The sequence below is a fragment of the Passer montanus genome, unplaced genomic scaffold, assembly GCF_014805655.1.
Source record: "Passer montanus isolate IOZ18808 unplaced genomic scaffold, ASM1480565v1 scaffold8, whole genome shotgun sequence".
Classification (NCBI taxonomy): domain Eukaryota; kingdom Metazoa; phylum Chordata; class Aves; order Passeriformes; family Passeridae; genus Passer; species Passer montanus.
This window is the reverse complement of record NW_024373256.1, coordinates 4,086,538-4,099,709: the sequence shown is the minus strand read 5'-3', so window position 1 is coordinate 4,099,709 and position 13,172 is coordinate 4,086,538. Positions and strand designations below refer to the sequence as shown.

The following is a 13,172-nucleotide window of genomic DNA, read 5'->3' as shown; positions in this document are numbered from 1 at the left end:
GCTGGAACGATGTCATACATACCTTACACAACCAACACCTCACTGGAAAAAGTGAGCTCCACTCCTAGCCACAGTCTGCCACAGTCCTGGGTGCTCTGCACATTGACCAAATCCTTCCACCTTGCTCAGAGCTGCAGAAACATCTCAGCCAACAGCACTCAACACACACAGAGGACAACTGGATGCCATTTGTTGAGAAAAAGCCCACAATAAATCACAGCAGCCTGGTCTAGGAAGGGCAAGCCCTCACCAGGAATCAGAAGGAGCTTGATATTTTAGTCCTTGTACATGGAAATGATTGTGCTTGTTTTATGAATAGATCATCCCTGCTTGTGCTTTCTGGTCACGTCCTCTTGCTCTGTGCCCTCTCTCCTTTTTCACCAGTGTTGTGGGACTGTGACATGCAGCTCCGGAAACCTCCACCCACCACCCTCCCTCTCAGACTTACAGCCTATATATAGCAGGCAGAGAGGTGCTGGGGGCTGCCTTACTTCCCTTTTCTTCTGAACAGAGCTTGTGGGTAACTTTCAAAAGTGACACTGCTGCTGAGGGAAGTCTTAGAGGAAGTGTTCTCACAGCCACGGGGAGCTGGGGGCTCTGAATGGAACAGCAAGGGCCTGAGGAGAACCTCAAACAGGTCCTTTTTTCCTGCAGAGATCCCAGCTGGGTTTCCTTAGCCATCCCCTGTCACCAAAGGCCTGCAATTAAGAGCAGGAAAGCAATCTCTGCAGAACAGAGAGAATTCGCTCTCCGTCTTGCAGAAGGGCTCCTGTGAGTCACTTCTGTAGCAATCTAAAGGAAAAATGGTCTGTTTGTACATTGTCTGTCCATTATTTCTGTAGTGGTAATGTCTCCGTGACCTTGTCTTGCTGTTTTGGGGAAGAGATAATGCCAAATACTCGGCAATTCTATATTTTCTATGTTCAAAGCACTGCAAGGAGGAATTAAGCATCTTCTGTTGCTCTCTCCATAACTAAGCCCATTGCTCTGATGATAGGGAATAAAATACTGTAAAGCTTTCATGTGGAAAATTTATCCCCAAAGAATTAACTAACCATGGGAAGAGACTAAACTCTGGTCTCATCAGGAAACTCTGGCCGGTTCAGTTCATGGTTAATGTGTATTTTTTTTTTTTAAGGACCAAAGAAACAAAGTACTAAAATAGCAATAAGTCTGACTATTTGTCTTCACCTAGTGTGGTTCTTGACCATGAGTCAAAGTAAAAAGAAGTATGAGAATTGTATTGAATTCTCTGCTGACTGTGGAAATAAATATTTGTGAAAATAACAACTGTAAAGTGATGCCAGAATTACATTCCATCTGAGAGCATCCCAGCCTTTAAGGATGGGCAGCTGCTGTTAAAACAACATCTACAAAAACTACTACAAAAGCAAGATTTTCAGGATTATTTGCACCCAAACCCTGATTTTTAGATGTTTAACAGTACAAAGGCTGGTAACCAACTCAAAATCAGGGGAAGTTTGTTTTATTCTTCTAACTTATGCATTGAAGCACAACAATTCCTTAGCACAGGCTGACAGCAAAATCATCTGCAGAATGTGCAGAAAAGGCTTTGTTTTAAATGCAGTGTTGCATTTGTGGCTGAGGTGAGGTTACACACAAGATGAGCACAAGCAAACAGCTCCCACGCGTGAGGATTGATTTCCCCTATTTCTCATTCCTGCTGCAGGGCACAACTCATAATTAGGGTCAGATTTTCTAAGAGCACAGTGGTATTTAGGCATCAAAATAAATGCTCAGATTTTTGCCAGCCTTGCCTGAGAGTGTGGGATAAGGTGGTGTTATGAATCACAGGGCTGCTGAGCTTTAAGCACTTTTAAAATCAGGGCTTCTGTACATACTTAAATTAAAGTTGAATGCTTTCAAAAATCTTCCCACAACTGGAACATTCTTCAAATTGTAGGTGTTGGAAAAATGGGCCTTTAAAGCTTTGTGAGATGCTAATTTTTACATGACTAGAGAATGGCTCCCTATAGCACCTATAAATCTGACTGGCAGAAGTATTTAAGTAGTTCTGGTTCTCTAGTGTTGTATAAACTCTGCAGCAGTGCACATTCCATGGGGAAGAGGGCAGATGCTGTGTGCCAGAGCTTACCTGTGTTAATTCTAAGCAGTGAAATAAATATTTTGCTAGCTAACAGGTGATGACAAACACTGCAGATGCATCAATCTCATTTCAGCATATTGTCTCCAGCCACAACTGAGATTTTAAGAATTAAATGGAATTTTAAGCTTTGAACCCTCTGAAACATAATAAAAGAAGGGTTCTTTCTACATGACTTTCTATGAGGAACCAAAACAAATTTATTTTTCTTACGCTCAAAAGCTAATACAGTGTAGAAACTGTATGAGGTTTTAGATTAGACTCTCCTTTCATCATTAGTTGCTCTATTTATCTTTTTTTTTTCAAAGCCGGTGAGTTCAGCCTTGCAGAATCCATGCTGCTGACTCAGCTAACTGAGCCAAAACTCATAAAAATCTATTTAAAAAAGGTCCAATGATTTTATTTTCTAATCGTAAATATGAAATTTAATTAGCATCTCATTGCTAATGAAGTCACCATGGAAGACAAGACTGAGGAATCAGGCACAGGAGTGGAACATCAAGCATAAGACAAAGCAACTGTTATAGAGGAGCCAGTTTAACTCCTGCTTTTCTCCACTCTTGTTTCAGATTTTTTAAGAATGATGGGCTGTTTTCACAGGTTTCCTTCACTGACAGCAAGGCTATCCTATCGTCTCTGTGGCAGTAATTACTCCATCATGATACCCCAGCATGCGAAATACCAAATAACAGCAGATAAGGTTCACTCTGGATTAGAAAAGGAAGCAAGGCAGAGCAAGTTGGATCTGAATTGAAAATCCTGTTTTGTCATAAGCTACTCAGGTCAGCAAGTGTTTCAAATCCTGTAAAAGCAATAGACTCATCAAATGAGAAAAGAACTCTCATTATTCTCCAGGGTACTGCAAACATCAGAAAGATTAAAGGAATGTTTTTAAATGAAGCATATGGAGAATTTAAAAAGCCTCTTCAAATAGGAATGTGTCCAGCCTTTTCATTACAAGTAATTTTAGAAGCTGTGTCCCAGGCTGACATCAGCACTGACATCAGCACTGTTGGGTGGAATTCTGTCAGCTGGGAGCATCCTCTGCCACCTTCCCCCTGAGCTCTTGAGAGGACAGGAGCTCTTGCTCTGGCTTCACCCTCCCAGGTGGGAGTTCCACGAGTGGCTGTCCCTGCAGAGCAGCACAGCCCTGAGCTGAAGGCAGGGACAGCTGCTCTCCTGGTGCCCCACTGGGTGCCTCGGTGAGGGAGCACAGAACACAGAATATCACAGAACAGGAGAGGGGAGCACGTGGGCAAATGCTGTGGGACAGCTCTGCAAGGGCTGGGGAACTGCAGTAACCACAAAGCTGTGTGTGCTTTCTCCCCACACTCACACTGAAATTGTTCACAGCAATCAGTGTGGGAGGAAGTGTTTACAGGACCTTTCCTGAGAGCGACTAATCATTAATAATTCCTGGATTGCTAGAAGAGCTTCAGCAGTAACTCTGTGAGTGGGCAAGCCCCTTGGGTGCTCTCAGTGACAACATTCTCTGGGGTAAAAAGCAGTTTATTAGCTGTGGTCCTGGTTTCTTACATACCTCAGGACAGTTTCATATCACTGTCAGCCACTTGTAATAGCCAAGAGCCACACCCAGACTTGTTACCACCAAGACTGACTGGGGTAACACTGCCCATTTGATCAGCAGCACTGGTGCTGAGGGGAGTGGTGGAGTTGAGGTGAACTGAGAAAGGACCAACAGCTTTCTTCAAACAACGGATGCACAGTCCCTGCTATCTTCAGTGGAGTGGTGATGGAAGTCTCTGTAAATGACACTTATCCCAGTTCAAATTCCTGAAATAACTCTGTTTCTTTCTAGTATTTATGATGCCACTTATTCTAGCAAGAAAAAAAGAGGGAATTAAACTTTCTCACTCCATAATTAGAGGGTCTGAAAGGGATAATTCTGCTAAAGCATATTTTTAATGAAGAAGGCAAGTTTAAAGCAATGGCCATATGCTCCTTTTGGATTCTTATATGCAAACCTCTAGCACTTAGCCAAAAGTGTTGCTGTTCCTTCTCAGGACAGAATGGTCCAGCTGCTGGCTCAGAATCCACAACCACTCACTGGCTTTTCTCTGGAGGAAATAAGGATTGCTGGTTTGGGCAGCAGAAGCTGTTCAGTTTCTCTTGGGCTTGTGTAAGGCCAAATTCAAGGTAAAGCAAATTTCTGGTCTGAGGTTACAGAGTTCACTGCCTCCACGTGAGGGGAGATGAGAGGTGGGCAGGAACCACTTCTAGACACAGACAGCATTTTGCAGAATGCCAGGATGTGGCATTGCCCAGCCCACAGAAGCTGATGCTCTGAGCTGCCACCCAGCACAGCAACCCCAACAACCCCGATTACTACAGCCAGCTATGTGTGTGCAGCCTTCTCCACGAGTGAAAAGAACTGGAAGAATATCCCAAATGAAAATCTGACTTTGTTTAGAGAGTTTAGAGCATGCTAAAGCACAATGGCCTGTCTGTTTCCAGGCAGGTTTGTTTTCATTTGCTGAGCTTCGTGCATTGCTTCACCTCCCTCTGTCACAAACTGGAGGTGAGTGATGCTTTCAGCTCTAACATCTGCTGGACAGAGAGGAGTTTGCCAAACACCTTCTCTCACCTGATGGGACTCCCATGCATGGGCTGGGAATCAGAGTCAGAGGGGAGGAGGAAAGGAGATATTAAACAAGACATGTGAGGGGAGTCAGACTGACAGTCAGGCTGAGGGGAGGGAGGGCTTGGGATGTTCTGTGAGGACCAAAGGAGCAGTAACAAAACACCCTCTGCCTTTTCTCATGGTCCTTCCTCACCATATTGGAATGTTCAAATAATCCTGTTCAGTCCCTTTGTGCAGACTCTATTTGAAGTGCTGATGGCACTGGTTATTTAACAGCCAAAATTTCTAAATGCATTCAAGATTTCTAATACTATCCTGCTCAAGTAGCTTTGGATTTCTGCACTATTATCATGTTGCAATGATGCAGTTGCCACGAGTTTACATTTTTCTGCATTGCAGCACATACTACAAGGTATCAGGAGCTTGTCACTGAATCCACAGCCTTCAAAGGGGCATTCAAATTCTGATCACTTCTGCCTCAGACCAAGCATTTTCCAGGTTCCTTGCAGGTGGAATATTCTTCCTGATATTGTATTCTCACATAGCTTCTAAGGCCAATCTGGAGCCAGCCCTGCTCTCCCAGGTGTGCAGCCTTGCTGGGCAGTGATTCAGTGAAGGTGCTGCTGTCAATAGTGTTTAATCCAGCAAAACTGCCTGGATGCTGTTCTCAGTATGGATATGGATGAGTCACAAAAACACCATTCTGCAGTGTAACACTCCATAGGAAAATATTCAAGTATCACTTTTCCTTCAGGCCACAGACTTGTGGATTAAAAAACCCAACAGAGTCAGCCTTTTCAGCCTTCCGGGAAATGTAAAATTCCTTCACTTTTTCTGAACAACTGAAGCAAGAGAAAAACACATTGTTTTAAATCCTAACAAAAAAAAAGTTTAAACATTTTTTTGTTTTATACTACCCTGGTATCTTTCATGGCATAAATTGCTAAAAAAGAGAGAATAAATAACAGAAGGAAATTAAACCTTCTAAAATAAAACTTGCCAGTCTTGGATCTTTCTGAAAAATATGTAACTGGAAATACAGGAATATGTTACTGGAAGGATGAAGCACACACAAAAGGTTCTTAAAGAATTAAATTTTGGGACTTATTCTGACTTCCTGCGGCAGGAGCTGTGAAGGAAGACTGGCAGTGTAGGAGCAGGGAAGAATCTCTACTTTAAGCTTGTTTTTTTTTTCCCTCAGGAAAAAAATCAGCTCAGCAATAGTAAAGAAGTTGGGAAAAATTGATGGAATTTTCTATTTTCAGTCACTGCAAATCATTAGTGAAAAGAGTTTGATGATCTCACTAACTACCTCATTATAAACTACAAAAACCATATGGAATGTAAACTACCTTCACATGGTGCGCAGAGACATGATTTAGTGCTGCACTTGGCAGTGCTGGGTTAACAGTTGGACTCAATGACCTTAAAGGTCTTTTCCAACCTAAATAATTCTGTGATTCAGAAAAAAGCCAAGCAATGAGATGCAGGCAGCAGATGCTGGATAGACACTGTGACTTGTTCTTGTAAAAAAACATGAAACTGCCATCAGCGAGGAAAGGTTCTTTTAAACAAAGACCGCATGCAATGGACCAGTTTGGTCAGTGAGTACTGCAGGTCATTGAGTTGTTAAAAGCCAAAAGCCTTCAAATGATCTTACAAATGTGATAATATTTCAGTTCATGATCAAAGTTTCAATCACCATTTTTACTGTAGTTTGGAAATGTACTTGGTGTAAAAAGACTTGAAACACCCTTTGGGTGTTTTCCCAGTTTCATCAGGATTCCAAATCCTCAGAGGGAAATATTTGATAGCTGTCTTCATTAGTGTGTCAAATCTTGGAGGAACTTATTTTTGTGCTCAAATATATTAAATGTATGTAACGACCTATTAAGTACACTCAGACTGATTTCAAGTATAGGCACAGCCAGATTAGAGATGTTTCTACAAGTTTAGAGCTATAAAAATGAAGTGGAAACAATTCTTCAGCTGCTAACGACAACCATATATGTACTGCTGCCATACAGCTTCTTCTAATGCAGATGGAAAAAAAAATCCTTATCCCACTTTAAACAGAAACCTTATGCTAGAATTGAGCATCTCAATTACAACCTGAGGAAAAATTTCCAGTAAACACCCAGTGCTCAGAGGGCCAGTGGGAATCCTTTCCTTGGCTACACTGAAGCTGATTCCTCCCCTGAACTCCAAAAACCAGGGCTAACTTGCAAATACCAAGTACCTGTGTGTAAGGCCAAGCTGGCCTCAGGGACCAAAACAAACACATCCCTTAATGCAACACCAAGTTACTTCACACAAAGAAATTCACTGAGGCAACAATTACTACAAATAACATCACACACACAGCTGTATATACATTTATCCTTTTGACAAAACCAGAATGTTACAGCATTTCATTTGACATTTCTGATAGATTTCCAGTGAGATTTGGAAAATTTCTTTCCTCTTTTTGAGCTGCTAAACAGATTTACTGAAGTAGACAGCATTAGAAAGTAATGCCCCATCTAGCCCTGAAGATAAAACAGGTTTTTCAGGACTAATATAGCAGGAATATTCTCCTCACCACATGTTCAGCACTGGGAGCAAACAGTGAACAACATGTTGCCAGTTTTAGGTGCTATTAGTAATGTGTGTTTTCTTTTTGTATATGAAAGCAAAAAGTTCTTGTGGAAGAGGTTTTACAGTGAGTTCTGTGAACCAGAAAGAAGTTTGGTAAGAGGATCCATGTTTGCCCCTGAAAGAGTTTTCTACCAAGGTTGTTGACGTAGAAACCAAAAAAGAAAGAAGGATAAATAAGTGAAACCAGCAACTGCCTATTCCAATAAGCACTTTGTCCCTCGTGACCAATGAGTAAAGTGTAAAATTATGAGTTTTGTAAGAATGTATAAAAGCATGCATGCTATAATAAAGAGTTTGAAGCCTTTTGAAAATGGAGTGTGTTGCTCTGTATCGTCTCCATCTCAACTACAACACTTACTCACTGGTAAAATGTTACATGTAGATCACTAAGCTTGGGAGTTCATGGTATTCACAAACTATTGCCCTTCTTAGAGGCCAAATATTTGGCAGAAGATTACGAAGAGAGGTGTTTGAAATCAAAGTTCAGAGGAGGCTCTGCTTAACTCTGTCAGTGTGCAAACGTCAGCCAAGGGAATCCACTGCCCAGAGCTGGGACACTCCGTGACAGGGACTCTGGCAGAGCTGCTGCTCTGTCTAACTGCACTTTAAACAGCCTGGCACTGCATTCTCCTCTTGCCTGAGAGGAGCAGAAGTGAGAGGGTGATATAAGGAGAGAATACAGACTGAAGCAGCAGAGACAACGAAGCTTTTATCACTCATTGGATGCGTGCCACACACACCAATTATATACATTTGACAGCAACCATTATAATTCCAGAGTCCTTGAACAAATCACAAGCAGAAAGGTTACCTTCCTGAAAATGTTCATTGCCATTAAATAAGTGACCCAGACTAGAAGATGAAGGCAGCACTTAAGAAAAAATTTTGGGGGAAGGGTACAGATGGAGAATATTATTACATGTAGACCTGTAAAACCCCATCATTTGTTCTGAAAAAGGAATTGCAGATTCACTGCAGATACTGGATTGTAGTGTTCACTGCAGATACTGGATTACAGTGTTCTGCAAGTGCAACTCCTACAGACAGCAGTGGCAAAACAGGCAAGAGACAAAGCATTTTTCTCTCATGTCAGTGGTGAGACTTGACCAAACCTGTTGGGGTTTATGGTTTTACCCTTCAGTTTGAAAATCACAAGGCATACTTCCATATTTCTTTTAAAGTTTAGATTGCTGTGGAGGCTACTGCCAAAGAAAGCTGCCACAGGTCAAACTCCACCATCAGTTACACAACTTAATGACCATATCTAAGTGAAAGATTTGTATTTCATGAAAGATGCATTTCGATATCAAAGAGAGAGTTAAGCCATCTGCTAAGAAGTGGGTAGCTAAGGATCCCTATAAATTTCATCCTCTGTGAGCAATCATCCCATATATCTATCAGATGAAAAGTTTTACCAAGTGTACAGAAACCAAGGTCATTTGGTGTATGGCATTCTGGTATCTTGAAGAGAAGGTCCAAATTGACTTTAATTGTAAAAGATACAGGCAGTCAGATGGATCTTCCTTCTCCCCCACATTGAAAGCTTATTAAGAAAGTTTATTTAACTCTTAATTAAGAGTTAAATCTAATTGGAGGTAACTATTTGCATAAGAACAGGGAGTCAAACACATGATTCTGAATTTCTGTTCTGGTGTTGTCTCTCTTGATACAGAGGAGGATAAAAAGTTTCCAGGCTCTTTCCTGCTGAAATTTCTCCTCTAACAGAGACATGATTCAAGAAACTGGACACAGACACACACAAAAATAATATTTCTGTCTCCTGGTCCTCTTGCAAATGTCACAACACACCTTTGAAGATGTCCATTTTTAACTCAAAACAGGCAAACTACATGAAGCAAAAGAAAAAGGAGGGAGGGAGAGAGGGAGAAGAGACATTGTCTCAGTCAGTTTATTTATGGGAGCCTTTACAAAGAGAACCAGTAATAGGGGAAAAAATACTGATGAAACAAGGCACAAAATCCTAAAGTTTTGTAGAATGACTCAAAGGAATACAAATGCTGTTCCCATCACAAGATGAGTTGCAATAGAGTAAGAAAGAGTCATATTAGACCTGAATGTATAAAATGAGCATCTCTTATTTTATTGTTCTAGGCTTGTGGATTTTTTGCAAGATCCAAAAGGCAAAGATATTTTAATGTATCTGTTTCTGTATTCAGAAGAGAATGCTCACAGCTCAAAGGCCACAGTTTTCTAGCTCTGAATCAGAAAGGATATCTTATAATTGCAAACATAAAAATTTAAGCTCCTTTCACTCATAAGGAGATGGACAATTTCAGAGAGCCAGACAGATTGCTAAGAGAATTCTCCCACATAATAATTCCCTTATTAATTCAGCTGAGTTTAATAAGTGAACCTTATTCAGTTCCCAAAAGACCACACCAGAACATCCATAGAAATAAATCTTCAGTCTCAATAGTCCTGCTCAAAAAGGTGAGGCTAAAAAGCTTCATCAAAGAAATGCACTTATTTGTCATATCTGATTCAAAGCATACAAATTTAAGCAAGGAATAATACCAGATATTGTCCTTGGATGCAGTTTTTAGCAATGTCTGGTCTTGGTGACTCACCAGTATGTCCGGTATATAAGACATGAGCTGTTTCCAGATCCTAGGAGCAAAGTTACTGCCACTATAGCACTGGAGATGAGAACTTCTACCTTTGGGACTTGGAGTCCCATAGGACTCAAAAGGACACAAACTATGCCAGATCAGAAATTCTGCTGTGGAGCAGGAATTCCAGAAGTTTATTGTGTTTCGTAAAAAGATTTACGAACAACTAGAACTGTTTTTTACAGTTTTCCAAAGGCATTTTGCATTGTGCTCTCCCATTTTTTTCATCTACCTTCAGTCCCATCACTAAGCTCTTTCTCTGCTCAGAAAAGAGGAGCTCTGCAGAGGAAAGAGGAGCTGAGAGACTGCAATACTTCCTCTAGTTCCCCCACAGGCTGGCAGCAGGGATCCTAAGGCAGCAGTGCAAGCCCAGCTGCATCAGCAGTTCCTCCCAGTTTGAATGCAATATAAAGATAAAAACAGATAGAGAAACCTGGTGGAGAGTTGTGGTAAGGAGGTAGGAAGGAGTGGGATGGCAGAAAGAGAAGGGATAGAATACCCAGAGTCAGGGCAGGCTCTATTTGAGAGTGGAGAGGAAGACAAAGGGGTTACAGGTGTTAGCAAATGCTGTTTGTGAGACAGAAACAGAGAGACAGGATGACAGTGGTTATTTGTTGTGAATAACTAAATATGAGTCTGAGCATTGGAAGGAAGCTATGCAAGAGTAAAAGTCTCCTATTTTGGGATGCATCCCCAAAACTGTAATTATGTAAATCCTGCACATGTCCATGGAAGGGAATGGGAGGACTAAGAGACATGTGTGTGCAAGGACAGCCCAGTGGAGAGGCAGCAGCTCTCACAAAAGGATCTTGCCAGGGCAGCAAATACAGGAGAGAAGGGATGGAGCAGGAAGCAGGAGTGCGTGTGTGAAGCTGGAGGAACAGTGGGAAAGGGGAACACAAGAGCAAGAAGGAACTGACAGAGGGGAGGGAGGGCGAGATTAAGAACTTGAGGGAGGATGTTCAGTCTATTGCACAGGCACGAAAGAAGGCAGAGGGAAAGGCAAGGAATGAAGAAGAGAAATATTTGTCACACAGAAAATACACTTGATGGCATTAAAAAAGGCATAATAAGATGGTGAAAAACATAATAAGAAATATAGAGGGTTGAGAATAGAAAAAAGGAAGTGAGACGAACAAATAAAAAGAGGAAGAAAACCAAATAAGAAAGATTTTACTAGTTAACAGAAAGCATAAATCTCAGTGATTTAAAGAAAGGGCTAGAGCACAACACACTATGGGTAGAACCAGAAATACTCTGGAGACCAGTGCTGATGATCAGTCCTTCATTTCCCCTCTCCAGACCTCCGTATCAACTCTCTTTCCCAGTGCACATTTGCACCTCCAGCTACAGCCTCTTTGCCTCCCTCAACCCTGGGCTCCAAGGATCGGCACACGCCGAGTACCACACCTGAGGAGGGCAAGGAAAGCACAAATGGAACCATTTTCAAAGAACCTTTTGAATATCAATGCAAAAAAGGTGAAAGTGGAACTTTCGGTGATCAGAGCTGTGGTAGGCAGCAGGGAGCTGAGCTGCTCTGCCAGCTGCTCTCCTTACCTTGGGTGCTCATGAGTGACCGGCTGGCTGCAGCTGCTGCAGGCTGCACTCTCTACGTTGCCTCCATGCAATTGCCAGTGTCTCTCCAGGAGTCCTGGAGAGGTTATTTGTGCTCTGCAGCTGTTGAAAAGTAAAGGAAACACAAGGAGTTAAACACCCCCTGGCCCCCAAAGTACAAAAGTTTCAGGAGAATCAGGAATGAAAGAGGCTGGGGCACTGGTGGCAGAACGAGCAAAGAGCCACACAGAAAGTAAGAAAAAGTGTGTCAGAGACTGGGAGGGGCGGAGAAGGAAAATGCAAAGATCTGACAGGAAACGAGACCATAAATCTGCTTCGGGTTGAAAAAAACACATTTCTGCTCCCCAGCAATAGGGCCTGTTTGCAAATGACTCTGCAGGCAGGTGACAGCAGAGCCCAGGCAAGCAAATCAGGAGGCACTGTTGCCCCTTCCCCATGAGAGCAGTGGGCAGAGGTGGCAGCACAAGCGCCCGGCTCAGGCACAAGAAGCAGCCTGTCTCCACTGCCTCACTGCCAGCTGCACACAATCCCAGGGCATGTTTTCCTGGGGCACAAGGGGATGTGCTCAGTGCCAGCCTGGCTGTGCTGTGCCTCTCCCAGCACAGGGCAGCAGCCCTGGTGTCTCAGGGCACTTTGTGGGAGAAAGCAGGTGGGAGAGAAAAAAGAATGAAGGAACTGAAAAAAACAGTTTCAAGAACAACAGTTCCAGGAAGAAGGAGTTCTGGGTTTTCCCAAGATTTCAAAGGTTTTTCATTAAAGCATCTATTTTATTAATAGCTCCTTTTGCTGAAAAGGTAGTCAACAAGGTTTGCTTTATGCATCAGATTATTTTACAGTTGAAGGATGCTTTAAAGAATATGTTTTCCAAAGAGAGTCTTTGCTGACACAAAAAATTGCTTCAATGCTGGATTCCAGGCTTAAGGCCAACATGCAAACCCAGCCCCTGGTGGGTCTCACAGAGGACATTTATCTCTGGCTGCAACCAGGAGCCTTCCTGCAGCCAAACCCACCAGAGCACAGTCACCCAGTCCCTCCCTTGCTGTTCTCTGGGTCCTGCAGGAGCAGGAGTCACCATCACTTCTAGAAACATCCTTCCGTGCTCTGCCACCCTGCTGAGGGATCCTGAACCCCTTGTGTGGTGTGCTGGCTCTTGTAGAAGGCACAGGTACAGCTCTACTCCTCACACCCCAGGTTTTACCTTTACACTGGGCAGATGTGCAAGGTGAAGCCTCACTGGAGTCAGGTCCTGGATGTGTGAGGGTCAGAAAGGAGAACCCTTAAAGAAAGGATGAGTGTGATATGGATGACAGTGTGCAAGGGTGACTGCAAAGGTCACCAGTCCAGCTATAAGTGCAAACACATCAAATTACAAGAACAAGAACTGGGGTTTCAGCAGAGTCACCCACAGGTTTTTCTGCCTGCAATACCTTCTGCTACCTCATGATTTTTGCAAGGTTCAGTTTTTCTTTCAGGGTGACTAGAAAAAAACAACTGTATATATATGGGCATGGATATGTGTTTATTTCCTGAGAGAAAATAACAGAAATAAAATCAGAAACACTAGAAAAATAAACATTACCGACCGACGATAGATAATTTAGGA

At 42.5% G+C, this 13,172-nt stretch overlaps 1 protein-coding gene across 3 annotated transcripts in view; it reads right to left on the bottom strand.

The window, feature by feature from the left end:
• The window catches only part of CARD11 (caspase recruitment domain family member 11), a 45,285-nt gene extending 33,498 nt beyond the window's left edge, over positions 1-11,787 (bottom strand). For 2 of the 3 annotated variants that reach the window (XM_039732537.1, XM_039732536.1), the window contains exon 1: positions 11,552-11,787. Coding sequence is in view for 1 of the 3 variants with exons in the window: in XM_039732536.1 (XP_039588470.1) it covers positions 11,552-11,564 (13 nt within the window). In the remaining 2 variants the exon portion in view is untranslated. Of the gene's footprint in view, positions 1-22; positions 274-11,551 lie in introns of those variants that run through there. The other variant, XM_039732538.1, reaches the window with a different exon arrangement.
• Positions 11,788-13,172: the final 1,385 nt, after the last annotated feature.